Source organism: Mastacembelus armatus, chromosome 9, assembly GCF_900324485.2.
Source record: "Mastacembelus armatus chromosome 9, fMasArm1.2, whole genome shotgun sequence".
Lineage (NCBI taxonomy): Eukaryota > Metazoa > Chordata > Actinopteri > Synbranchiformes > Mastacembelidae > Mastacembelus > Mastacembelus armatus.
Genome location: NC_046641.1, coordinates 16,339,910 through 16,365,641, shown reverse-complemented (window position 1 = coordinate 16,365,641; position 25,732 = coordinate 16,339,910). Strand labels below are relative to the sequence as shown.

Here is a 25,732-nt window from a genome sequence, read left to right as displayed (position 1 = left end):
CATTTTATCATCTCAAAAACATTGCCAGAATCAAAGGGATCATGTCTAAACCAGATTTGAAGAGACTCATCCATGCATTCATCTCTAGCAGATTAGATTATTGTCATGGCCTGTTCACAGGGCTCTCAAAAAGTGCTGTAAGGCAGCTGCAGTACATTCAGAACACTGCTGCTCGGGTCCTGACTAGAACCAGGAAGTACATCCACATTACTTCTGTTCTCAGATCTCTGCACTGGCTTCCTGTCATTTGGAGAATAGACTTTAAAACAGCCCTGCTTGTGTATAAGTCTCTTCATGGCTCAGCACCACATTACATCTCTGAAATGTTGATGCCATATGAACCATCTCAAACTCTGAGAACATCAGGGACAGGCCTTCCGCTCATGCCCAGAGTCAGGACTAAACAGGGAGAAGCAGCGTTTCAGTTTTATGCAGCTAAAACCTGGAATAATCTTCCTGATGACGTTAGACAAGCCTCATCTCTGGCAATTTTTAAGTCCAAGCTAAAAACTTGCAGTGTTTTATCCAAAGTGATTTACCTGCACTCAGTCTCCTTTAATTTCATTTCAAGTTCATCCTCCACTATTTGATGTTTCTTATTTTGATTTTTGCCTATGTACTTATAACTTGTCTTTTATTTCTGTAAAGCACTTTGAATTACTCTGTGTATGAATTGTGCTATATAAATAAACTTGCCTTGCCTTAAATGGCAAAAAAGAGGGATTCTCTGGCTCTTATATTTAAATTGACAAAACAGCAGCAGTTATCTCTCATGGCTACAAGAAAAGACCGTTGGCTTGACATTCAAATAAAAATTGCACAACAATAACAATACTATATTATATGCACAAAAACATTGTGTAAATTTATAAAGTCAAACAATTGTTTACACATATTTTCATTTTAAGGCCTTCATGCTTATCTGCAATGATGGAACAGGAGGAATGTCCGTAACGTAAAAATGATTCTGACAGCTGTCCCACAGTGGACTTGTCATTTTCTGAAATGTTAATCATGAAGGATGTCTGGTCATTTGCAACCCCACACTCCCACGTGTCCACACATAGAAAAAAAACATTATCAATCTTCATCACTACTCCATGTGTCCTGAAAGGCAGGGTTCACTGAAGACTGGCCAGCGGCACCCTGCAAAGAAGACATTTAGCTCAATATCAAGTCTGAGCTGACATACAGTACTTTACATAGATCCATTACAGAAACACAATACATATCACAACCATATAAGGATATGCACTGTAGGAAAAACTACCTTCCTGGATACCAGACATCCATAGCAAAGTTGCCCAACAACAATAGTTGACTGAAAACTATTGCTGAGGTCATCAGATAAATGTAAAAACTAGTCAAACTGGATAAAGATAGGAACTGAAATTCTTCAGAGGATGTAGCACTTACCTGTGATCTCACTTCCAACACCAAAAATTACCAAAAAGAAAGCTTTAAAGATGTTGATTAGGTATTGAAACAGTCATTAAAATAAATTTTTAATGTGGGCCTTAAAATAAAAATAAAGGACTTGAGACCGATTTTAATCTGTTACATCTATGAGTTGATTCCAAAAAGTTTCCTAGTATCCCTTTTCCCTATATTGTTTCCTGATGTTATAGTGTGTACCTTATTTGACTCTTCTTCCACATCCACGGGACGAAGGACAGGAACCCACGCCAGGATGTTACAGTCTTTACCTCCACTATACAGCTCCTACATATAGCAGAACAATAACATCTCAATCCTGAAGCTTCGGTACACATAGTTTCAGAAAATTTAAAAAAATCCTGCTGTTGCAATATTATTTTAAACAGCGACTCAATCAGCATTAAGCATGTCTGGGACTATCTGTAAAATAATGTAAATGTAAAACCACCCATGGGAGACAATGTCACATTAAGAAGCATGAAGAAGGAGTGAAAACACACAACACAGGACTAGATCTGCCTGGAACTCTCCACAGTCAAGAGTTGTCGAACTGCATTCTTTTGTCCATTACACATACAAAACCTGTGTATGACACTGGTTAGATGTTCCTCTAAAGTTATGATGATTATGTAAAACTAATGTCACCTAATAATTAAAGTGTTTCTCAGCAAAAAAGATTTCTACTAATTTTGGATGACAGACAAATAGAACCAAACAGATAACTATCATCTGAAGTTATTATACAGGATATATTGATAAACAATGTACTGATAAAAATATTTATTTATGTTGTTGTTTTGCTCCAGTATTTTATATTAAAAAAGGCAATGATTTGTTGATATTCTGGGAGACTACACAACAGCTTGAATGAAAACACATATTGATTTTAGCCAAATATTACTTGTGTATTAATATCTAGCCAGGTGTAGAATTGTCATATGGGTATGTGCATTGTAAACAGAATAAATGTCTTTTACAGTCTTAGGTCTTATAGAAGTCTTTATATTGATATTGGACTTGCCAATTATAAAAAATAGTGCAAACCAAATTAGCCTAAAAAATAATATTAAGGTCTATGCTATGTCATCATATATGTATGTTTTATCTTGTGTTATATTGTAAATTAAAGTTTCAAGCTGCGGTAAATTTACAGATACTGACAGCTCTTATACTTTTGTGGAAAGAAAAAAAATCTTCTCATGTTTTCCATAGGTAACGCCACATACTCCTTTATTATCTGAGATGTTTTCTGTGTGGAGAATTGTATGTTAGGGATGATGGTGAAACTACTGTCTATTCTATGCTGAGATGACATTACATTGCAGTTAAATGTCCAACCTGTAACTTCTGAAAGTAAGAAAGACTGAAAGTACTAACTTGTGTCTTGTAAAGTAGTACCTAGATTTGCATTTAAAGTAGCTCTGTATAGCTCAGGAAATGTTATCCTTTGCGTAAGCAGCTCATTTGAAACTGCCATGGTAATTGCAAATTTCTAATAGCTCCCATTGCTCTAACAACACAACAACAGCTGAAGTGTTACAATAGAAAGACAATGGACAGCGAGAAACTGACCTGAATTCTCTAACCATACAGGAGGCAAACCAGATCTGACTGGAAGAACAAACAGAAGTAGACACTTGGAAATACAAACAAAAGCAGCATAGCAGCTAGATGTCTATACTGGCGAGAAGCAGAGAATGATCACCATGGGCCATTTTTGTGTCTCACCTGGTAGTCTGGGTGGAACGCACAGCAGTCAACATTGTTGTAGTGACCTCTGAGCATTGTGACCAACTCTCCTGTGTGGAGGGCATACACTGCCACTGAACTGCCACATGGCACAAACACAAACTCTGGGCTGCAGCCACGTGATACTGTGAGCTGTTGCCTTTTACGACTCTCATTGCAGACCTTCCCATAATTTACCTGAGGGACAAAAATTGAAGGGGCACAAGGTTCAGATATGTGCATAAAAGTTCAATTTTAAACTGCTTATAACACTAAACCATGTGTGATGTTTTCCTGTATGAATATAAAGTCTATTTGTTTAAGTCTCACTTGTGGTATGTAAAACATACGATATATTGACTCTTTGTTACTACAATATGTTACATAATCTAACCTTTCAGTCACTAGTTGTCTTATACCACAGTCTGAAGATGGAAAAATGCTCACTATGGCAACTGCAGCATGAGGCGGCAGAGCAGGAAATTAGAACAGGAGACTGTGTAAGGGCCCAAGGCAATAGCATTGTTTCCAAGGCTTTAGAACAACATTATGGTTCTAAGGTGCAAGGTTGTGTATGGGAATGGAAACGCAAACTGGATGTTTCATGTATGGACCCAAGGCTATAAAGTGTAGTTACTTTTTCACAACCTCATAGACCTGTGATACAGTGCTTCATCATCCAGGTTTAGCTTATTTAAATTGCACAAAAAGAAAAAACTGTGAATTGAGCCCTCCTGAGCTTATGTTGTTATAGTATTATCATTGTTACTATGAAGCTTTCAACTGAAACAAATTCATTGGTGAGAAACAATAAAGTGGATCTTGATGCAGAAGTAAAAACAAATTTAAAAAGTAGGGGTCAAAAGGAGCACCGAATTCCAGATGGAATGGACCTGTATGTCAGGTACCCCACAAAAAACAGTTTCTCTAGGTTCCAACACTAGACTGAAAAGTATTGTATAGGGTGTTTAGGGTTTTTATTTACTTGTTCACAGTTCCTTAATGAATTTGAGAAACAAAAGGCAAATGAAATGGGTCTTTAACTGCTGCATCTACATTATTCATAGTAGTTTTTCAGATAGGCTAACTATCACCTTACCAGTGTGTTTTCCCCATTTGCACTATTCCATAGTCTCATACGGTCATCAGTTCCAGTAGTGAGGAGGTATAGGCCATCACCAGTGAAGCAGAGGCCATTCACTCTGCCATTATGGGCTGTGTGTACTGTTTGGAGACAGGGAGGACATGATATCAATGCATTTGTCATCTAAGTCCTCCTAAAGGTTTTAGAGTACATATTTTTCTCATAACTCACATCTCATACCTATTCTACAACAATATGCTCATAGTGCATTTATTGGTAGAACCCTTTGTCCCCGGTTATGACATAGTACTGCTAAGTTAAAGCAGTTACCTCTAGGCATTTTTGGCCTATACACAAACACGGTCTCTGGCAGGAGAACAGCTTGTGAAGAATGTTAGCCCTTTCTGTTTCTGTCCTGGAAAGCACATTTCTCCTTACATACGTAAAGCCTAAATTATCTACAGTAACCCCGGTACACTTAGGAGAACTTAGGAAAAGATGGTGGAAAAACAGTAATCAAGAAAAATACCAGTACCTGCCTCTGAGGAAGCTTTCGACTTGTCTCCATTGTGCTGGTCCAAAGTGAAGAGACTGCCGGAAGCCCGACGCACATCCCATACTTTCACCTTGCTGTCTGCACTTAAAAGGAGAAATTGGGCAAATGTTTTTTTTTTGTTTTCTCCCTCCTAATTAATTGACCAAAATAACATACACATTTAATTAATACACTAACAAGTGCAATACATTTGGGTACAACATATGCTCAAAGAGATGAAGTTCATATACACCAGGGTGTGTAAACCTGTGTTCATTTACAATGGTCAGTTTTGCGTTGGCAATTAACATGCTTCTCCATTATAGAATATCATACATTTCTCTGTGTGCATCTCTGTGCCAGTTGTTTTCAAAATCACTTAAAGTCCACAGAGACAGCAGCACAGCGATCCCAGTGGGTTAATTAGCATGTCTAGTGTAGCATAAAACAGGTGGGGACTGTAGCGACCATATGCTATACTAACTGGTCTAGCAGAGTGCCTATCTACTAGAAATGTGGTGACATTATCCTTGACGTGGGGTTGCAATGTGGCCAAATGTCTGGAAAGTGGCATTACTTTTTTGAATGCAAAGTAGGCAATGGTTTCAGAGGATGAAGCTTCATGAAATAACTGGCAGTTTACAGTATTTACCTGGCAGTGGCCAAAATGTGTTCATATCTGGGTGACCACTGCACAGACAGGACCTCTGCTCTGTGACCTGGAGAAGGAAGTACGTGTTAGTAAAGTGTGTGGCGGTACATACGCATATACATATGTGGAGAAAAGCAGTGGAAAAAGTACATGTAGTCTAGTCCACTAACCCTGAAGAACATGAATCCGTGAACCAGACTTCAGGTCACACAGCTGGATTTTAGGGTTTTTGGTACCAACTGAAAATGTAGAGAGGCACAGTGACTGTTAAGGGAAAAGTTTCAAAAGGCTGATATTATTTCTGTATGAAAAGAGAGAATGAAACTAACTTTAAAGTTGAACATTTCACTCATGCAATTTCAATACTACATCATCAAACTTTGCAGATCGTGATAAACTGAAGAGTACAGTGTTGGCAGAATTCGTAAGGGAGAAGTTCTTCAGAAGGATAAAAACTTGAGTCTGAGGCTCACACAGATAAGTTGTGGTAAAACTCATTGATACTAACTTGTGATAAACATGAGCTGACACACCCATAGGTGGAGGAGGAGGGCATCCTATTTGGTGAAATTTAACAGAACAAAAAAGATGCTTAAATCATTGACACTATTTAAATTGCCTATATTATGTAAAATGAATATGCTCCTGTTGAGTTTTATGAGCGGATTCCTCTAAAAGTGTCTTCCTTGAAAGAACAGAAGGTTTCAAGGATGTCTGCAACCTGTCTAACAAGCATTTGTAACACTATAGGGAGGGAAGGGCCCATTAAGAAAAAAAAAATACACTGCGATTGTCTCCAGCTTAGAAAAAGGTGTGTCAGACACTGTGTGTGTGTAAGTGACAGAAAGCACATGTGTACACCTATATGAGGACATACTCAGTAGGCATGGAGTAACCTGTTGATCCTGCTTGGTAAGGAGGGGTAGGTCCCACACAGATTCCTACAATGTTTCTCCACAGAGCTCTGTCTTTCAACATGAGTCCATGTATAACCAGCTTCTGAGAGCTAAAAACAATGGGTGAATAAAGTCTAGTAGAGAGGAGTTTTGAGTGGAATTCTGATTTTAATGGATTTGTTCTGAGACACATACTGGCCTGCACCAGAGTACATGTACATTCTCAAAAGAAGGATAATATAAGCAGACCCATTTCTGTCCTGTCCAGGTACATGTCATTTTATAACCTGGTACACCGTAGGGGCAGTGTCCAACATGTAGTGGACTGCTTGGAGTTAGAGACTGATGACTGATAGGGCCACTAATGAGATTTTTGCTTAAGTTAGTTACTTTTTAGCACACTTTGACAGAAATGCCTGCAGGAACTCCCGCTACTTTATTTCTTCCTCACTGAGATCAGCAAAAACTGTGGCTGCATACACACACCTGCGATAAGACTGTGTTTCCTGGCGATGGGGGAGAGGTGGTGGCTGTAGACATTGCCTTCAAACTCAAAGACTTCAGCAGGCTAAAGAGTCACAAAGTGAAAGAAGGAAAGAGACGGACAGAGAGACAAGATCAAGTACCCTTGGGCAGAAATCTGTATTTTTAGTACTATGTATATTTGTGTTTGTATGCTGAAAGAAAATCTTAATTTTATGATAAAATATACAACCACGACCTTAAAAAAAAGGAATGACCTTAAACTGTGGGATAAATTCAGCATAGTTGATAGAAGTAGTTCCAGAAGAATTGCATAAAAACAACAGAAAACTGAGAAGGAGGGCACAGCAGAGCAGAGCTCAAAAGGCAGCTCGTACGAGCAGCAGTGGTGGTTACAATGCAAATTCTTCAACAAATATAAAAAGCCTCTCTGTGTCCCATCTGCCAGTGTGTGCCAGCACCGGCATGGACTCAGCCAATGGGCACAGACACACAGGAGGCTCTGTTTGCATAAAAATAACACACATGGACACACACTATGTGTACACCAATGCACGACACACACCAATTTGCAAATACACAGCCACAATAAATAATTTAATAGATATGAGTGTGTGTGTTTCTGTGCAGGACAAAGACAGAAACACACACAGTAAAACAAATGAAAGGTCAGGGGGTTCTCTTCTGTCCCTTTCCTGACCTTTTGCAGTAACTGTGATGCCAGTGTAACTCTAGCACAGCTCAGGGCCTGCCATATGGGTCTATGTGGCATACAAAGGTAGAAAGCGTGAAGCAGAAAATAAGGGAGAAAGGGTAAGAGAAAGTGAAAAGAGCAAAAGGAAAAAAGGGTTGGGAAGCTATAAGAACCCTATTAAACAAATCTCCAATATGCAGAGTAGAGAGTTACCAGAGTATTAGGACCATATGTAAAATTAAATGCTCTGTGATAAAACCTTTCTTTGTTAAGCATCAGTGTATGTGACATTTAATATAAAATAAAACAAAGTGGTACATATGTCTCTAGGTGAAATGGCTTACCTTCAGCATCTCAGTGTCCCAGACCTTCATGGTCTTGTCGAATGAACTGGTGACAAACATGCCTGTGTCATAAGGATACCACTGAACTGTCTCTACGCTGAATTTGTGGACATAACGGCTAGACCTAAATAAATTATAATTAAAAAAAAAAAAAAAAAAAGAAGAAGAAGATTGTGATTCTCATAAGACAGATTTTGCCATAAATGCATAAATAGATTCTGCAACCCTATTAAACTCAATGAATAAAATAGTATATTGTACCAGCACAGAATGGTATGACATGTTACAAAAATAATTAATGTGTCCTGTGTGGGCCATAAAGACACAGTCACACTGTAAACCATAATGCTAAATTCTCCTGTAGCCCTCTTCAGCAATGTTGGTTCATTATTTCATAATGATTGTTGCATGGAGCAACAACAAAAACAACAAATTTGAGAATAAGACCCCACTGCCATTACTATTGTGAATAGATGTTTATGTTTACATTGTCTATAAAAATATACCTGGGTAACAAATCAGGAATAAATAACTGGCTATTTCACTTGTATGTACAATATGCAGGAATAAAGGCCATTCCAGTGAGAAAAATCGAGAATAAGGTGGTACTGTGCAATCTAAATTAAATACTCCCCTCTAGTGGACAAAATGTGCATAGTAGATAACAGTTACCTGCCCACTGTGCAGACGGCCTTGCAGGTATACTGTGGTTTCCCACTGTAGTTCTCCAGGTCATAAATGACAATCACTCCATCTGCACCTCCTGACAACATGCTAAACCAAAGGAAATGATAACATGCAGCATTACTGTCCTGTACAGCTTTTCATACTTTCCTCTGAGATCTGTGGGTTAGCCCAGCTGATTGGAACAATTTCTGGAAAGAGATTTCACAACTGTCTTTTTCAAATGCAATTTCTCATGCTTTGACACCTCCAATGCCTTTAACCACTGAATGGAAACTGGCAGAGACAATGGTGTAGGCTCCATGGATACATTACAAGAAACATTACAAGTAACTAGAACTAAATGTTGGTTTATTGTGATTTTGATTAGCTGATTAATTTAAAAAAAACACCTTGTATAGTAATTAACCAATTAGTAAAGAGAAACAAATGTGACTTACTATCTGCCCTCTACTGCTTCAATATCAATGGTGTTAACGCCATTTCCATGGACTCGGTCCACATCTCTGTCAGGATTCAACTTCAGACTAAGAACCCTGAAGACACAGAGAGAGAGAAATATACATCAGTGGACATCTTACCTGACTCATTGATTTTCATAGACGCTAGTTCATATTACAATCACAGTTGTAAAAGTTACATTAACAAAATTTGCCAGTCTGAGGGTCAAAACTTAAGTTGGGTTTTTTTGGGGGTCATTATGAAAACTTTCCTAACTTTCTCCTAAAATGATAATAGTCCGTCTGAGGGAATATGAAAGTATTGTCTTCTTTTCCTGAGATCAGTATATTGTCTCTCACCTTCTCGTAGATTCTGCGCGTCTTAGTCGTAGAGGGTCATCCAGACCGGTCTGCCTTGCTGTGAGAAACGCCAACATTGGCTCAGTTTGAGGAAAAACAGATTTTATTTGAAGACGTTTAGTGTTTAACCTATGCGAAGCTTTGCAAACCTAGCTCCAATGCTAGCATGCTACCTATAATGCTCAGTCAAAACTGAAACTTTGCGTGTCCAACACTGTTTTAAATTGCACCAAATGCACCGTAACAGCTAAAAGCGCCATTTACGTCCTGTTAAAGCACCGTAATTATTACTTATTGTATTTTTCTAATGAAATTCGCCTAGCTTTAAACCGGCTCTATACAATGAGTGGCCATATTGGGGCATGTTGTCGTTTCTAAAACAAACGCGCTGATTGGCTGGCCAAGTATATTTGTCCAATCACAAAAGTGTTTACTAATTCCATTCTCAACCGACCACTTGCATAAACAACCCAGTGAGAGGACAAGCAGCTGACGAAGGGCACAAAAATACTCCTCAAAACTTTATTTTATCCGGTAACGATGAGCAGGATTGCTGGTCTTCTACGGCGTACGTTTGGTATAGTACGCGAACACGTCGGCACAGATCATCTGGGGAATAAATACTACTTTATCCCAGAACAGAAGACCTGGGCAGGTAAATTAAGCCTTGCTGTGGTAAGATTATGCAAAAGTGATTTCATTTACAATCCTAATACCTATATACAAGTGAGGATATCCTGAAGAAGCAGCTGTAAAGCTTATTTTTATTGTATTTTATTGTATTAGTATGTCTACAGGCTGCGGCCGTTTTCAGTGACAAACTTAAGTGCTCCTGTCCTTTTGCTTATAGCCCTTTGTTGTTTCTGAATGTAGTTCATAAACCCTTAGAGTTAGATAAGTTAGACAAGTTAGATATGCAGTGTTTTGCATCCATGTGCCCCCTCTTTCATTCTCTTTGCATGACTTTACCCTTTCCCCTTCTTGTAGTATTACAAGGTTGCCACTAGATGGAGCAACAGTCTCATTGAGAACAATGTTATGCTAGAATTTATTTTTTAAATAATATTGCTTAGTATGTATTTAAAGCAACCTACAGCAGTTCAGATATTAGTGATTCTGGAGGGAAGAATGTGATGCAGTTATTACAGCTCCACCACCTCCGGCCTTCAAAGAGAATCAGATCCTCCACTGTTGCAGATGAGATGATTACTTGTCTGTGATGGGGATTTAGAAGGAGGTCATATATCTCTACTGAGACATACCGGTGCTACAGTTTGTGACGCTCAAGCCAAGAAGTAGATATGTGTCATCAGGCTAATCCAAGGTGTGATGTTAGTGCTGTTTCTTCACAGCCTTTGTGTTTGCTAGAAGGCTGAGGATATGCTCACTTGTCCTGCATATTTAATTCCTGAGTTGACTGTGAGTCCTTCTCCAGTTTGTTTCTAGGACAGGGTGATGATGAGGTGAAGTCAATGATTCATCTCACCATAGGGAACAGAGGTATGGCATCCTTTCACCTAAATCCTTTTTGATTTAGGAAACAGAAGACATTTGTTTTTTCAAGAAGATGATGACATCACTGATTTTTGCTTTTACCAAAAGACAGAAAAAACATATTTTAGAAACCTATAGTTAATATGTGACATACCCATACTTGCACATGAACCGATTAAGTCCTGTTTTTTCTATTATAAGAATCCGGGCTAAAAATGTCCTGTTACCTCTTTAAATCATCACCAACAGGTGTCCTATGCAGACTATAGGCCACAGCAGTGAGAGGCCAAAGGTCATGGCCTTTGCCTGCACCAGACATGATCCTGCTGCTTAATCAGTCTTTGACTTTTGGCTTATTAGGAACAAAAGGTTACGTCTTGTTATATTTGACAAAAATTACTGTCACAGAGCAGAGTTCACGCCCACTCCAGATACCATATTTGTCTAGTCTTGGAACAACACTACCCAGCAGTAACATACTTGTTGTTTGTCTCTTTCTCTTGGTGCCACATTATACAGTGTATATAAACAGTTTATTTGACTAGCATCGGGTAGATACCTTTGAATGCATACATTCTGTGGTACTTTTTTTTTTTTTTTTTTTGCTGGAGAGGTACCGACCACTGGCAGGTTGCAAGCTTGGTTTCTTTCTGACTGAACTTGACTTTGTGCTTCACCTTTTCTCAGCAGTTTGTGGGGAAACTTGCACCCACCTCATATTTATAATTCATCACAAGGCTGCTCCTCCACCCCTGACTGTCAGAGTATTCAAATGAGACATCACAGAAGCCCATTTTCCAGCACACTACAAGCTGCCGCATTCACTGCCCAATCACACTGACTGACACAGAGGAGAGGCTGGTTGGCCTGTAGATAAACTGGTTGTGAACAAACATGTTAATAAAACACCAGTGAGGCATATGCATAGATTCATATATACATTCATAATAAACAAATAGAAACATATGGCATACACATTTGAGTCATTTTTTCTGTTCACCCATTCCAGCCTTGTGGAAATGCAGCAGATGCATTATTCAGTCCATATGTCTTGCTAAAGTGAGCTCTGTTTGATCTTAAACTGATAGGCCAAGTGTGGGCTCAGGGCCTCAAGGCATGGACTGCAGGGCTTTCCACTGCAGCACATGAGTAGTGGTTGAAGTAGCTGAGGGGTTTCTTTTTCTATTCAAAACGTTAGAGTAATTCAGCAGTGTGGAGGGTTAGGCCAAGCAGAGAGTTTTCTATCCCCCTCTTCTCAGATGCTGTTTCACATCAAAATGAAAAGGCCTCGCTGTGAAATAAACGCCTTTAGAAAGAGAATCTCTGTCTCTGTCTATAGAAGAGGTCCAGCTATAGAGGCCTACTGTGGCCCCATAGAGACAATTATGCTATAGGCTGGGGTGCCCCAATGATTGTTGTCTGTGGCAGGGTTACAAGAGAAAGCTACTGGCAATTTGGCCACAGGTCTTTAGAAGGTCTTTGCCATGGTGTTGGCTGAAAGAGAATCTATATTCTTCTCTCCTTCTGTGTGCATCTGTCCTCCAGGCCCAGCTCTGCCTTATACTGCATGGGGCACCATGTCATGCTGCCCAGATGAAAGCAAAGCATTCTGCGGATGGGCTCATTCGTCTTCGGCAGTGGGCCTGCAGCTTTGACGCCTGCCTTCCCTCCCTTTATTTAGGAAGAGAGGCGAGCTGACATTATCGGCTGCTGCAGGCACATTTGAAAATAATTGCCTGTATGATTGCTATTTTTCTTACCTCTTTGAGGAGGTGTTGCCTTTGTCTTGGAATCAATGGCTGCTCAATACTGGACAAGGGAAAGGCAGTTTCCTTTCATGTCTCAGTGAAAAGGATGTATTTTTAGCACTATTCATTTTAGCAGTGTGTGCCATGCAGTTTTAATCTATTGGTCTTTTCCAACGTGCGGAGAATGGAAGGGATTCAGGGGTTCTTCAGAGGTGCACCACGCTGTTGCAAAGAAAAGATGCATTGACTTGTCGTCCTATCACTATCCCTCTCTCTTTGTCTATTATTTATTTGATTCCCCAGCTCTGTTCTATGAAGTGAAACACTGAAAAGGAAAAGGTTCTGCTATTTCAGGATGGGCGACTCTAGGGACTGAGAGAAAAGGTGTGTGTCGTTACATTAGTGTGTGCATCTGTGATTGTATACATGTGTTTGCGTGTCACAACAGCTAAGAACTCTTTGTGTGCGTGCGTGTGTGAATCTGCTTTGTATTTTTAAAAAAGAAAACCTGCAATTGTGTGTTTTCTCTCCACTTCATGCCCTAACACACTTAACACAACAACAGATGGCTGTGTGTCATCAGAGCGTTGATTCAAGCCGCATATTTCCATGGAAGGAGTCACAGCGGAGAGAGATGAGGGTCCAAATGGCTGTTTATTCTGCCACAAGTCATCCCCAGGGTGTGATGAAGGAAGGTCTATCCTACAGTAGGACACCGACTCAGTGTTTACTATGGAACTGCTCTGTCCAGAGTCACTACAATAAATCATGTTAACTGATCAGCAGCTTTGTAATGCATGAGATTTAAATGAAGGTTGTTTAATCATTATAGGAAAATCAAGTGGATTTAGCTCATTGTATACTGGTTGCCAAATGCATATTTGTATGTGGTGGAACATCATACAGTGGCTTAACTACTTCATTAAAAAGGCATTTAAAAAGATAGATAAACAGGCCCATTTATTTTCGATGGCAGAACATTTCAAATAGGCTTAGATCCAAAATGAATGGTTCAGCTATTTTGCAGGTCTATTAAAAACTTCCTGTTTAACTTTATACATTCCAGACTCCACCTGCCTCACAACCTACATATTTTATGCCATTGTTATTGTTTTATTGTATCTACTTTCTGCCTGATTTGTTGCCTGGCAGTCATTGTCATAGACAATCGACGATAGAAACGGAAAGAAAAAAAAATCAAATTAATTTTTCCATTTGGCCTAGATGTGAATTGCTGTCCAATGTATTCATGTCTCTGTTTGGTCAGATGGCCAGTGAGATGTTTTGACACCTCAGGGCTCCTTGTCTGTCAAAAACTCAGAAAGACTGACAGACAGACGGACACACAAGCAGACATCTCCTGGAGCCTACCTCTGCTTATTCAATTCAGAATATTTTAATAAAGCAGACAGGCAGAGAGAAATAGGGCTAGGAGTAAGGCAGGAAAGATAAGGCCGATGGAGACTCACAGGGTGGAGAAAAAGGTGGGGTATAGAAAGTGAGTGACAAAGAACAAGGGAGATGCTGACATATGGGGTGAAATTATAGAGTGGGGGAAGAATGGAGAGAGTGAAAGTAAAAGGAGGGTTTCTGACAGAAAGAGGGTGAAATGAGTGGGTGGAACAGGCAGGCAGATAGAGGGGGAGAGAGAGAAGGTGGAGGTAGGTTAATGGAGAGAGCGAGAGTAGGGGGGGACTGAAGGTGCAATGGAAGGAAAAGGAAGGGGGTTGGATAGGAGTGATGGAGGTGAATAGAAAGGGGTGGACAGTTTGGTGTATGGACATCACACGCATTGGCCTCAGAGGAGCCAGGGATGAAGGAGGGGGAGTCCACACCGCTCCACACTCACAAAGGAAACTGACTTCCTGGCTTGCCACCATCCTATAACCCACCAGGCAGGGAAGAGGCTACAAGAGGGTGGGTGGTCTTAAGCAGAGGGATCTAAAGTATCACTTCCAAACGCAAGCGTGCCTGTGTTTAGTTAAAAGTAACACACAGGGGAAATTAGAATATTCTTTTCAGCATGATATTACTTCTATATGAATTATTCTCCTCTGTTCTGCCATGAGTCACTCAAGCCTCAGTGGGATCGACAGCAAATAGGGACAAACAGAATGACAACTGAATGAAAAACGGAATAGCTGCGACAGGCCTACTTTATGCCTAAGCTCCTCCTCTCACCAGAACTGATTCAAAACAACGGCTGGCCTTTTCCCTTTAAACCTCATCCCGCGTCACTAGGCTTAGGGCTAATGGGTAACCATGGTTACAGGCCTCACACATCCCCTTCTTTTTTTTTTTTTTTTTTTTATAAGGAAACAGATTGGAGGGGGACAGAAAGAGATAGTGAGGGAGAGAGTGTCAGTATTGGTACCTGGTTGCCCTTGTATCTCTGATGCTTATCGGATCACTCCATCTTCATAAAGCTGTCCATTACCATGCACATAATGGTCCCCCATCCCTCTGCAGCATGCCGTTCAGCAGGGGAGGAATAAACTACGCACAATCCAGGATGATGGGTGAGCTGCTTCAGGATGGCTTTTTGTTCCACCGTAGTGTCAGGTCTAAAACTTGCTGCTTTGCCTCACACTATCATGAAAACTAAGAGTGCTGCTCTTTCTGTTGTCATCTGAGAGGGGGAGCTGGATTTGAATGCAGTGCTGTTGCAAGTGGGAGCTTTTGTCTGCACTGCAATCTGTTCAGAGACAAGTGAATGTGTTTCTCAGGATTCAGGATAGGCACTGGTGTTGATGGTGAGGAGCATGAGACATAGATCCACCAGTGGGAGTCATATGGGCGCATTCTGTTTTGTTTCAGTTTGTTTTATCTTGCTTCGGGTTTTAATATATATATATTTTTTTTTAGTAATTTTTAATCCGGATGTTGCCAATCGAAAAGTTCCCCTGACGTCTGTGTCTGTAATCAAAGACAACGTGCAGGAGAAAAACACTCAGTGAGAGAGACAGCACAAGATGCCCAGAATGACATTGTAGAGGTGAGAAACCCCTCAGGTTGCCCCCAGCAGTACTCACCTAGGATCTGAAGTTTTGGTGTGTGTGTGTGTGTGTGTGTGTGTGTGTGTGTGTGTGTGTGTGTGTGTGTGTGTGTGTGTGTGTGTGTGTGTGTGTGTGTGTGTGTGTGTGTGTGTGTGTGTGGGTGTGTGTGTGTGTGTGTGTGTGTGTGTGCAGGTGAGAGATTTTTCCGGGGTGTGTTCAGGGTTCAAAGAGCAGCCCTCACAGCGCATCTCTAACGAAGGGGAAGGATAGGCGTACCTGAGCCTGATTAGCTCCTGATCTGGCTGCCACGGCAACCCCTCACCCATCTTGTCTTCCTTCTTCCTCCCTTTCCTCTCAACCCCCTTCATGGTTCCACAGCTCACAGGCTCACAGATGAGTCGCGTTTAGACAGGTGAGATGGCTCATGAATATTTATGTGGTGGGATTTCATTCCTCCTGCCGCTGGCCCCTCCCCCTCACCAACGCAGTGCTGCGTTTGTCCTTCACGGTAAGAGGCAGCGTCCTCGCTCCTGTCCCTCAGGTTAATCTGCCTGCTCTCTAGCCAGTTTATGTGTGTGTACTTCTATGGCCAACCTTGTGTTTTATACCATGGGAGTGAGGACATTTTGGACAATCCCCACTTTTTCACACAGCTTCAAAGGGCTGCTTAAGGCTTAGGGCTTTAGGGTTAAGGTTAGAATTTGGTGTAAATTAGGATTAGGGTAAGGGTTGAGGTTAGGCAGTTTGTTGTGATATTTAAGGCTTGGTTCGGTGTCCTCACAAAGATAGCTGCACAAATGTATATGTGTTTGACTGGTAAGTAGCTTTCCTCTGGTGACTGATGGGAAGGCAGACCTGTCACGAGGAGGCCCGCTGAGATTGAGAGCTTCTTCATGTTTTTTCACAGGTCTTAACTGTGAAGCAGAAATATAGCTTAGATTAGTATAATTCAGTTAGTTGATCATCAGAAAAATTAGGTAGTGACTATACTGTGTTCTGGATGGTTGTTTGAGTTGAAAAATGAAAAACATAAGTAATGGATTAATTGGTAAAGAAGGTAATTGTTAGTTGCCGGTGGCCTCTAGAGGTTAGAATTCAATATGCAACCAGTATGCTGGGCCAGCCAATTCTGTTATGCTACATTAGGGCATGTGTAGGCCTTTGTATTGTTATTGTGTTTCTTAATACAGCTCCACAAATAAGGTTGTTCTTGATGTATTGTGGCATACTTTTTGCTAACTGTTATATCAGCCCTTGTGAGGTAATGACATTTTTCTAGATAGCTGGTGCGTTTCCTTTGTATTCTTGTAAAAACAATATAGCTGTGACCTGTGTGTGTTTCTGCAGTGGTCCCAGATTAGAGACTACCATAAGAACAAGATTCAGCCCAAGATTCAGACTGACAAGCGTCCTCCCAGAGTGTATGAATAGGTAAAATCGGCCATGTTTCATAAATATATGTACATACTGTATTTGTTATTCAAATCCAAAGATAAAAGCCATGGTGAATGGGGTTTAGTTATGCTACAACAGCAACAACACAAGAAGAGAGTCATGTTGGAGTGTGACGGAGAGCAGAGGGGGAGATGCAACCTAACAGAGAGGGACAGAGACAGAGAAAAAGTGGGTGTTTCTCTTTATGCTTTGATATGTATTAGATGTACTGTAGCTAAGCGCATTGCTAGTGGGAACTGTATCATAATTGTGCCATTTCAGGCAGCTGCCACCCACAACCAATGCAAATATAGATATGATCTATTTATAATTAGAATATGTATTTGTTGGTATGGCCTAGAGAACACAGCCTATTGTTTGCTGGCATTTATATGGAAAACCACCCCCTAGTTTCACAGGAGACATTGTAAGTCAAACATGTAAACAAATGTGAGGACCATCAGAATGTGTTTCAAAGACTGCTGGGTCAGCTTTGCAGAAAAGGTGAGAAAAGCGCAGTGCTTTTGTCAGACATGAGTATGTGAAAACTAAAACTGCAGCGCCTGAGCCGGTGAGACCCTATAGTGACACTCTAGTGGGAACCAAATCAGAGCCAAAGCAATACTAGCCTAATTAGCTGACCTGATTACTATATAGGCTGGATAAAGTATGGAAAGGAATCATCCTCATAAGGCATAATCACAGGACTGCACAGATAAGGTTTTGTTCATCACTTGAATATGATTCAACCTGTTCAAACAAACATTAACTTTAAGTGGACACAAAGAAAGCAACAGCGCTGCCTCTTGTATTCACACTTAGCAGCTTCCAAGTGCCATCATTCATCTATTCCTGTGCGACAGCTATCTGTTATGGCTGAAGTAAACATTAAGGCCATCAGTCTGTGCTGTGCATGGAGGTGGTTGGCTCCATTTGTCCATGTCCACTCAGCTGCAGAGAAACGGTGATGGAATCCTGACAGATTGCCTGTGTTTTGGAGCGTGTTGTTTTCCTTGCCCATCCATTTCTCTCCTGCTAGCCATGTTTGCCATGCATCATCACTCTCTCTCTCTCTCCCTCTCTCTCTCCTTCCCCTCCTCCTTTCTTGCCTCGTCATTTCTCAGAGGGATGGAAGGGATGGATGGACATCCGGCTACCTGCAAGGAGAAACTATAGCAACAAAGAGCATGTTATTAGCGAACACTGCATCATACAAATACAGAACACAACTGGCTACTTTTTAATTATGTTGCTCTCTCTTATTATGTCTATATCCCTTTCTGCCCCCCCTTCCACCTCTATCTCCATGTCATTGTGTGCCAGCCAAACTTGTCTAATCAGCAGATTCAAGGAAGATAATTGGTGGTGGCCTTGCTGCTAGCGAGCGTCGTGCTGTATACAGATAGGGAAAGGAGCACTTAATATTCCACGCAGCTCGTGCCTCTCCTGTTCTCTGTGATATCTGACCTCTTTTGTCTCCTGCTCAGCTTGATGTTGATTTTGGAGGGCATTGTTAGCCAGACTGCTGTGATTGGAAGAGGTTGTCAGCGAGGGGGGCTGTGGTTGGTTGGGTTAAAAGGAGGCTGATTTGCATAAAGGCTTAGCCCAGATTTGGAGCCACTCAGCGAGATCTGAGGAGAAGGGCCCGAGGGCCACGAGGTAATCATCCATGGCCTGTCACAGTGCTGTCATCCCTCTGTGTATTTTTGTGTCTGTGGGTCTGTCTGTATCTGTGTGTCTGTGCGAGCAGGCAACAGAGAGCATTGTGTCTGTCTCTTTGTGTTTGTATTCCTTTGCATTTTGTGGGTATCATCGCGGGCATCTCTATCTCACTCTTGCTACTCCTCACTGTCTTTTTCTCCTTTGGTTCCCCAGGAAGGCAAGTCCGTGCCAGGCGGATGGTAGTGGCAGCCAATCCTACAGAATATGAATACACAGAAGGCAGCATACCGATGGAGTGGGACGGTAAGTCTGCACTGCAGCATCACTGTTACATACTTTAACTACTGCTAACATGGATAAATGACAATGTTAACAAAAGAGGTACCCCGGCAGAGTACACAAAGTGCTGCACAAATAAAAAAGAATAACAAATTCATTGCTGCTTCTATTGGGGCCTAGGCTAATCCATTGATTTTCTTTTTTTTTTTTTTCCATACTGTGAGATGGGGGCTGGGAAAAGCGTATTCAGGAGTTTATCAAAGACGCCTTCTGCTGGTGTTATACAACCGTACCATAAAATAATGTTTCAAATTTCTTACAACTGGATACAAACTGTTCCCTCTGTCTCAGACTGGCTTTATCCACCTTAAACCCCTCATCCTGCTTCGCCCCATCCCTCATGCATTTTCATCAGGATGCAAATAAGAAAGGGATAAAAGAGGCCCAGAATCCCTGTGCTAGCTGGAGGAAGAGTTAGAAAATCTCTCTCTCTCTGGCTTCCTTTAACCTGTTCGACTGTGTAGCCAGCTCAGCCAAACATAGAGCTCCTTAAAAAGGAAAAAAGAGATGACAGACAGACACAGTTCTACTCAGGAGGGAGAGAGAGAGAAGGACAGAGGTACTGATGGAGTATGACAGAGTGCGTACTTTCAAATTTGAAGATCAGAGCGGATCTACACTTTGTCTTCTGAGACACAGCACTCAGTGGCCCGGCTCAGCCTAGACTAAAGCAGTATTAGTGTTTTGAGTTTACTATTCTGCATGTTTTCCCTATAGCTTGCTAAGTGAAATGACACAAAAACAGACTAAAAACCCTGGATACACTCCCCAACTTGCTTGGTGACTCCATAGTTGTACTGAGCTACTGTAGTGCCCTGATACTGTGCGATGGTATAGCTGCAGCCTTTAAATATGACTGCAGGTTTTGTTTGTGCAGCGTATGTTTGTGTGGGTGTTCTCACTCTCCTTTTTTCCTGCTCTCTCCTCCTCCTCAAGCTTGGATTCGAGGCAGACGGAAGGACCCCCCCTCCATGGAGGTACTTCTCCCCCTAGTCTCCCTGCTGTGCTGATGGTTGGACTCTGGGGGACTGGTTACAAGGGAGGGAAAGATGAAAAGCAAAGGCTTTGATTTGTTTTATCTTACAGTTTCAAACTGAATCCAGGAACTTTGGGGGACAGGTGTTAAAATAAACAGCAGCTGAAGTGCATTGATGGTGAGGCTGAGAGCAAAGACAGCCTCTGAACAAGGGGCTCACTGACACCATGTCCTAGTTTACTTTTTTTCCAACAGAAGCCTGCATCTTGGCTTTTTGTGTTTTATTTCTGGCAGTCTCCAAGATGGGTATGGTGAAGGAGTGCAGTTTTCCCCTCGTGTACATCTCACTGGGTTTATTGCTCTTTAAATGTGAAAATGCTGGAAATTATTCGGCCTGTGAAATGTGGGTCTGTAGGAAATCCCTTGGAAGGCCAATACCCAGACACTTTTTCTATCTCTCAGTCCTTTGTCCCTGCCAGTGGCCAATGCCATCCCCTGCCTCTACTGCCAGAACATTCTCTTCCAATTTTCTGCCCCATGTCTGCCCAATAGCTGCCATCGACAGCTGGACAGTGTTGATGTGGCCAAGGCTTCACTCCCAGCACATTACCCTACCCCTTGTCACGCTCACTCTCTTCCCTGTCCAAACCGACATAAATTGATTGGATTAAATCCTGTCATTAACAGGCTGGAAAAGCAGCTCAGTATGTTTGTCTCCCTCCCCAAAGCAGGGCTTTTTGGCCACAGCTCTCCCCCTCTCTTTTCCAGTCCCTCAGATTTGCCAACACACAACAGCATTACGCCCAGTCCTCCCTTCATTTTTTGGCTTTCAGTGCTAGGGAGAGGCTAACATCACTGGACACTAGCTGTGGCTCAAGTGGCTAACTGTTCCATTGGTGGACTATGTTCAGGTTATAATTAGTTTCCATGAGTTGGAATGGTTGTTTATATTACAAATGCCTCCTGTCATGTTAGTTTATCAGTCTTTTCCAAGCACTGCATTTTTAACCAGGGTTTATTGGTCCAGTATAGGTCACATGAACACACTTGTTCTTTTAGTAAATGTTCTACTTCAGACTTGACACATACACTTGTTTGTTCCTTCAAGCTGCCAAGTGCAACTCTCTTCTCTTCTGGAAATAGAAATAGGTGTTTTGTGCTTTGCACTAAGACAAAACAGAGGTGCTTGATTAAAGAAGGGAAATGATGACTAGTTTAGTTTTGCAGGACACTTTATATTAGTCTCTAATTCTGCCACAGCCACCTCTGCATTTCCAACACCACAGAGCTTGGTAAATGATGTCCAACAGGATGGGTGATAGAATATTAAAACAGTAAATTTGTCAAGCATCAGCCATACCAAGTATTTAGTATACTTAAAGTAAAATGTGAGTGATTCATAACTTTATTCTGTAATATTTTGAATGATTTTACATTGGAAGTCATGCATTGCTAAATATATTAACCCCTAGTTATCAGTCTTTATATATGATATCCAGCTACAATATGTACTATCTATAAGAACTGTTTCTTCATAAAAAGCCTCAGAGAATATTAAAAAATCTTTCATTTGAAATACAAAATCCTTGAATATTTATTTCCCACCTGCCACAGACAGTAACAGTAGTCATAATTTTTTGTATGATCCAAATATACCTTTATATTTTATAGGAGCTGCTGAAGAATCAGTCTTACAGAGAACAGATCAAATTGAAGGCCAAAGAGTTGGAGGAGCTAGACCTGGCCCTACAGACTAAGGAGTACAAGGAAGGCCTGGTGGCAACTCCTGCAAGGACTGGGGCCAAGGGCCATGCAGCCACCACCAGCTTTGGCAAGCAGGAGATCAGTGAGAACCCCACCAGCACCGCAAACAGGTTCCAGCCTGGCTCCTGGATGCCCACCTCCAAGAAATAGACAGGGACATCCACGTACAATAATACTGCTGTATAACACAATTGCCTTTGTGCAACTGATACTCACTTTTAGTTGACACTTTTGAGATTTATTAGAAACACCTGTCAGTATAATGCAATCCAAGTCAGCAACACAACAGATATTTATTTCAAGGCTGTTTTATTGAACTGAATTAAATGTTTTCTAATTTTCTGGCCCCTCTGTGTATATTGTAAATACCCAGGACAATATCCTACACTCTTCTTGAAGTATGAGTGATGACAATAACTTGATGTAATTGAGATGTTTGTACATCAATAGTTAGTGAGTACAGTCACCATGAATATGTTGTTCAAATATTGTAAGAAAGTATTTAATACATTTACTGTAATAAATGGCAATTATAATAACCACTGTTAACTCTGTATTGAGCTTCTTTTACACATCTCTAGAATTCAGTTTGACCAAAGAAGTGATGCAGTCATTTTATTTAATTATCCCTCAGAGAACAGTATTTCACAACATGTGGAAACATACACGCTGAGGGAATTGTTAATATGCAAATAAAATGTTAACTGTAAAATAAGTTCAGTTTTGTCCATAGTGCAATAAACTGTACTGTGTGTATAGCCCAGGGAGGTGGAGTTGACTCCTTAACAAGTCAAAATCATGAAATGTTATATAGCTCCCCAGTAGGACATTCTTATGCTTGAAGTCAGAATTAAAGAAATTTTCTGCAGGGTAACTGTTTGCTGAAACCACAGCATGAACATTGACCCTGCAGTTAAAGATATGGTTGGCCTCTTCATGTATGTGCGTGTAAACACTCTCAAGAAACAATAAAACTGCAGAAAAGGGAAAATTAATGGGTTAAAATGTGTATTGATCTAATCGTGTACCATACGATTGATTGACTGCTTCTTACAGTATGTCTAAAAAGTCTAATCCACTAGACTTTTGAACATTATATTATAGTGCTAAATCAGTAAATGTAATCTTAATTTTTACACTGCTAAAGAGAAATGGACTAAAACAAATATCCGTTAGCAGATCTTAACTAAAACAGAAACTAATTGTTTCCACAACACTAACCTGGCCAAAACCATCCTAGTTCTCTTTCTTCATGTTAATATATCCTTTGCCATTATTCTGCCGTTTCTTTTTTTAAGCAACTACCCAGGTGGGGCACCTTGTAGATGCTAGACTACGCTTATGCACCTTCTGCTGCTCCAGATATGTCCTTAACTCTGACTCATTAGATTTTTTTCCACCTTTTTCAGTGTTCTCTGTCAATCAGTATATAAAAGCCTAAATGCATGCACTCTAGTTCACTGTTGCAATCCAATAAAACATGAGGGGGCAAATACACTGGATTAAAAGCACTGTGATACTATCAAATCAACAAGGAAAATTAGATTTTCTTATCAACCATGAAAACTTTATTGATTAGAAAGTAATAATTTGGATATTTTGTAAGTGACTTGGAAAAAATTTAAAGTATGCTTATTAAATTGTCAATTTAACAGGACAGGGATGTTAACAATGGAATGCAAGGTGTTGCAACAGCCGCACAATATTTTCAGTGGATCTCTGTATAAAGGCATCATAAAGATGACCACTGTGCTCTTGCTGACCAAAGTCCCACTGGGACAAGCTTCCTCCAGGCAGTACTGTTCCTTCTCAGCACTGTTAGGCCTGTGGGGTCAGTACCCCTCCTCCTACCCTGGACATGAGGCGGAGTGGCCCTGTGTGACAGTAGTGCTGGGACAAGGAAGGGCATCATGTCATTATTTGGAATAAGAAGGGCTGTGAGTGTGGTGTATGCTCCTCCTTCTTTATGCCCTTATCCTACCCTTCTCACAGGCTCAGTCTTTCTTGGTCCTCTTGGCCTTGGCTATGTTTTCCTGACGTTTCTGCTTTTTCTTCTGTTCTCTGTCACGTGCCTCGATCATCTTGGCCAGCTTCCAGGACAGTAGTGCACTGGCAATGAAGAAGGGTGTGAGAGCCAGTATGACAGTGGTGATGAAACCATAGGGGTCTTTGGCAGCCCATTCCACCACATACTCTGCCCATGCACGAATGTCAATCATCCTGGTCAGCAATGATGAGATTTAATCAAGCCTGAGAGAATGTACCAGGAGAGAAAGAAGTTGTGTGATATGTTGATCCATTAACTAGAATTACAATCTCTGAATAGTAATACTGTTAATACTATGTCAATATCTCTGGCTGTTCACAAATTGTTTTAAATTCTGATTATATTCGCATGTGTCCAACCCCAAACTCTCCAGGACTTTCTGTTTTTGAGGTACATTTATTTATTCATGATATCGGACTGCCGCTGCAGCAATCAAATAAATCTGTTAGATCTGTTAGTCGATTAACAAAAAAATAACTTGCAAATGTTTTGATAAAATAGTTTGTATCAAAACCTTAGAATTCGTTAGCAAATATTTTTGACGATGTTGCTAGATTCTCACATACGAAGATTTAATGACACTAACTTTAAGTTTTGGCCTGTTTTCAAATAAGACATTTTAAGACACCACTTTGGTACTTAATTTTCTACAGTTTTGTTTTTTATAGAAAACACGATTAATTTAGTTAGGCTGGCTAGCTACTTCTACTCGTTCTCGCCCTGACTAGTGCCTCACAAAACGGCAAGCCTGTATCGTAGCTAGCTAGCATGTGTTAGCACTGCTCAGCAACAAATGTGCTACGAAGCATTAAAGCGTCTACAGCCTCACATAGAGCCGGAACTAACACATAAACACTGGCCGACACTGATATCAGATCAATATTCGAGACATGTGGAGAAAATATTCCCCTTTCTACTAATTTTAGCAGAGCTAGCGCTAGCTAAACCGCGTAACTTTAAGAAGCAAGATCACTGAGTCTCGGCTAAACAGCAAACCAACAATGCAGGTGAAACTGACAAAACAGCATATCTACGTATTCATGGTGATTAGTGGTGGGGAAAGCGCTAGGAATACAACATACCAAAGTACAGCGGTTTGTGTACAACGTTAAATTTCCTCGACGATAAATCCCTGCTCCTTCCTGTTCCAGGAAGTGAAAGTGGTACTGCTCGCTTCTGATTCGATATGAGGCTCTCCACAAGATGGGAAATGTAGTTCTTTAGCCTAAACAACTGGATTAATATATCATCCTCATGCTGCTCTAGAGGAACTACTTTAATCTACTTTAATTAAAAATAAGTTAAATAATTTTTTTTTGTTTTCTAAAGACCTACTGTCAGATTTCCCAACAAAACATGTATCAAAATATGTACCATGTACTGTAAAACCATGTCTGCTGGATTATTATTATTGTATAATAATATTATTATTGTAATATTGGCTACAGATCAACAATACAAAATTAGTGACAATAACACAATGTAGTCAACTTGTTACTGGGTAAAGAAATCAGGTTAAACTAGATGTTGCTGACACGGATGATCATGCTGATCATGGATCATCTATTTCTGATACCGCTCCATCTGAAGAGTAACAAACGGTAGTGCAGTAAGGACTCCTCTGGTCCTCTGAGAAAGATGACTAACATAACAAAAGGGGACCTGCTGGCTTTGCAAACTTCCTGTGGGGAAGTATTGAAACCAAATCAGGTTAGGCCACATCTGCTCTGTCCATACGGCATGGATCACTTTCAGAGCAGTTCAAAGGCCAGCCTTTCAGACCTACTCAGAGGAAGCAGAGGGGCAGCTGGGAACACATGCAGAAGACATACCCATTACAAACACACATTCTGGTTTACCAGCATATTTTTGGCCACATTTTACAGACAATTTAGAAAAACATCCTCAGTCTGGTGAGGATATATATCCTTATAA

General features: G+C 40.8%; 3 protein-coding genes across 15 annotated transcripts; 1 reads left to right on the top strand and 2 right to left on the bottom strand.

Annotated features, from left to right (window-relative positions):
• Positions 1-847: 847 nt before the first annotated feature.
• ercc8 (excision repair cross-complementation group 8) lies at positions 848-15,089 on the bottom strand. 7 transcript variants are annotated; one of them, XR_003296525.2, is made up of 14 exons: positions 13,088-13,106; positions 9,338-9,395; positions 8,978-9,073; positions 8,526-8,627; positions 7,854-7,977; positions 6,819-6,900; positions 5,607-5,675; positions 5,437-5,503; positions 4,785-4,888; positions 4,265-4,389; positions 3,166-3,363; positions 3,010-3,048; positions 1,636-1,722; positions 1,110-1,146 (listed from the first exon to the last, which is right to left on the bottom strand). XR_003296525.2 is itself a non-coding variant. In XM_026322151.1 (13 exons), exons 4-13 carry the CDS (start codon positions 8,624-8,626, stop codon positions 1,081-1,083), a joined length of 1,023 nt encoding a protein of 340 aa, XP_026177936.1. In that variant the 5' UTR covers position 8,627; positions 8,978-9,073; positions 9,338-9,395; positions 14,954-15,089; the 3' UTR covers positions 848-1,080. The 7 variants fall into 7 exon arrangements, 6 of the variants coding, with proteins under 6 accessions (XP_026177936.1, XP_026177933.2, XP_026177934.2 ...); XM_026322151.1 differs by lacking the exons at positions 3,010-3,048; positions 13,088-13,106 and adding an exon at positions 14,954-15,089 and having other exon boundaries at positions 848-1,146; XM_026322148.2 differs by lacking the exon at positions 3,010-3,048 and having other exon boundaries at positions 848-1,146; positions 4,789-4,883; positions 13,088-13,121.
• Positions 9,774-22,299, top strand: ndufaf2 (NADH:ubiquinone oxidoreductase complex assembly factor 2). 5 transcript variants are annotated; one of them, XM_033325387.1, is made up of 7 exons: positions 9,855-9,992; positions 12,883-12,963; positions 13,145-13,286; positions 14,895-15,098; positions 18,885-18,974; positions 19,947-19,987; positions 21,658-22,299. In XM_033325387.1, the coding sequence occupies exons 4-7, from the start codon at positions 14,975-14,977 to the stop codon at positions 21,898-21,900; spliced, it is 498 nt and encodes a 165-aa protein (XP_033181278.1). In that variant the 5' UTR covers positions 9,855-9,992; positions 12,883-12,963; positions 13,145-13,286; positions 14,895-14,974; the 3' UTR covers positions 21,901-22,299. The 5 variants fall into 5 exon arrangements, with proteins under 5 accessions (XP_026177940.1, XP_033181278.1, XP_026177939.1 ...); XM_026322154.2 differs by having other exon boundaries at positions 13,145-13,340; XM_033325385.1 differs by adding an exon at positions 10,773-10,837 and having other exon boundaries at positions 9,866-9,992; positions 13,145-15,098.
• Positions 16,159-24,988, bottom strand: smim15 (small integral membrane protein 15). Of its 3 annotated transcripts, XR_004463154.1 has the most exons (4): positions 24,880-24,988; positions 23,732-24,000; positions 17,044-20,038; positions 16,159-16,489 (listed from the first exon to the last, which is right to left on the bottom strand). XR_004463154.1 is itself a non-coding variant. In XM_026322158.1 (3 exons), the coding sequence occupies exon 2, from the start codon at positions 23,967-23,969 to the stop codon at positions 23,745-23,747; it is 225 nt and encodes a 74-aa protein (XP_026177943.1). In that variant the 5' UTR covers positions 23,970-24,000; positions 24,880-24,988; the 3' UTR covers positions 23,052-23,640; positions 23,732-23,744. The 3 variants fall into 3 exon arrangements, 2 of the variants coding, with proteins under 2 accessions (XP_026177943.1, XP_026177941.1); XM_026322158.1 differs by lacking the exons at positions 16,159-16,489; positions 17,044-20,038 and adding an exon at positions 23,052-23,640; XM_026322156.1 differs by lacking the exons at positions 16,159-16,489; positions 17,044-20,038 and having other exon boundaries at positions 23,052-24,000.
• Positions 24,989-25,732: the final 744 nt, after the last annotated feature.

What these genes read in the sequence shown, in the direction of transcription:
- ercc8 (XM_026322150.1), bottom strand. Translation starts at nt 9,414, where the DNA reads ATGTTGGCGTTTCTCACAGCAAGGCAGACCGGTCTGGATGACCCTCTA. An exon ending in ACGGATTCATGTTCTTCAGG is followed by an intron (nt 5,504 to 5,606) that starts GTTAGTGGACTA and finishes TTCCTTCTCCAG; the next exon opens with GTCACAGAGCAGAGGTCCTG. An exon ending in CACATTTTGGCCACTGCCAG is followed by an intron (nt 4,889 to 5,436) that starts GTAAATACTGTA and finishes TCTCCTTTTAAG; the next exon opens with TGCAGACAGCAAGGTGAAAG.
- ndufaf2 (XM_033325387.1), top strand. Translation starts at nt 14,975, where the DNA reads ATGCTTATCGGATCACTCCATCTTCATAAAGCTGTCCATTACCATGCA. An exon ending in CATACCGATGGAGTGGGACG is followed by an intron (nt 18,975 to 19,946) that starts GTAAGTCTGCAC and finishes CTCCTCCTCAAG; the next exon opens with CTTGGATTCGAGGCAGACGG. An exon ending in AGGACCCCCCCTCCATGGAG is followed by an intron (nt 19,988 to 21,657) that starts GTACTTCTCCCC and finishes TATATTTTATAG; the next exon opens with GAGCTGCTGAAGAATCAGTC.
- smim15 (XM_026322156.1), bottom strand. Translation starts at nt 23,969, where the DNA reads ATGATTGACATTCGTGCATGGGCAGAGTATGTGGTGGAATGGGCTGCC.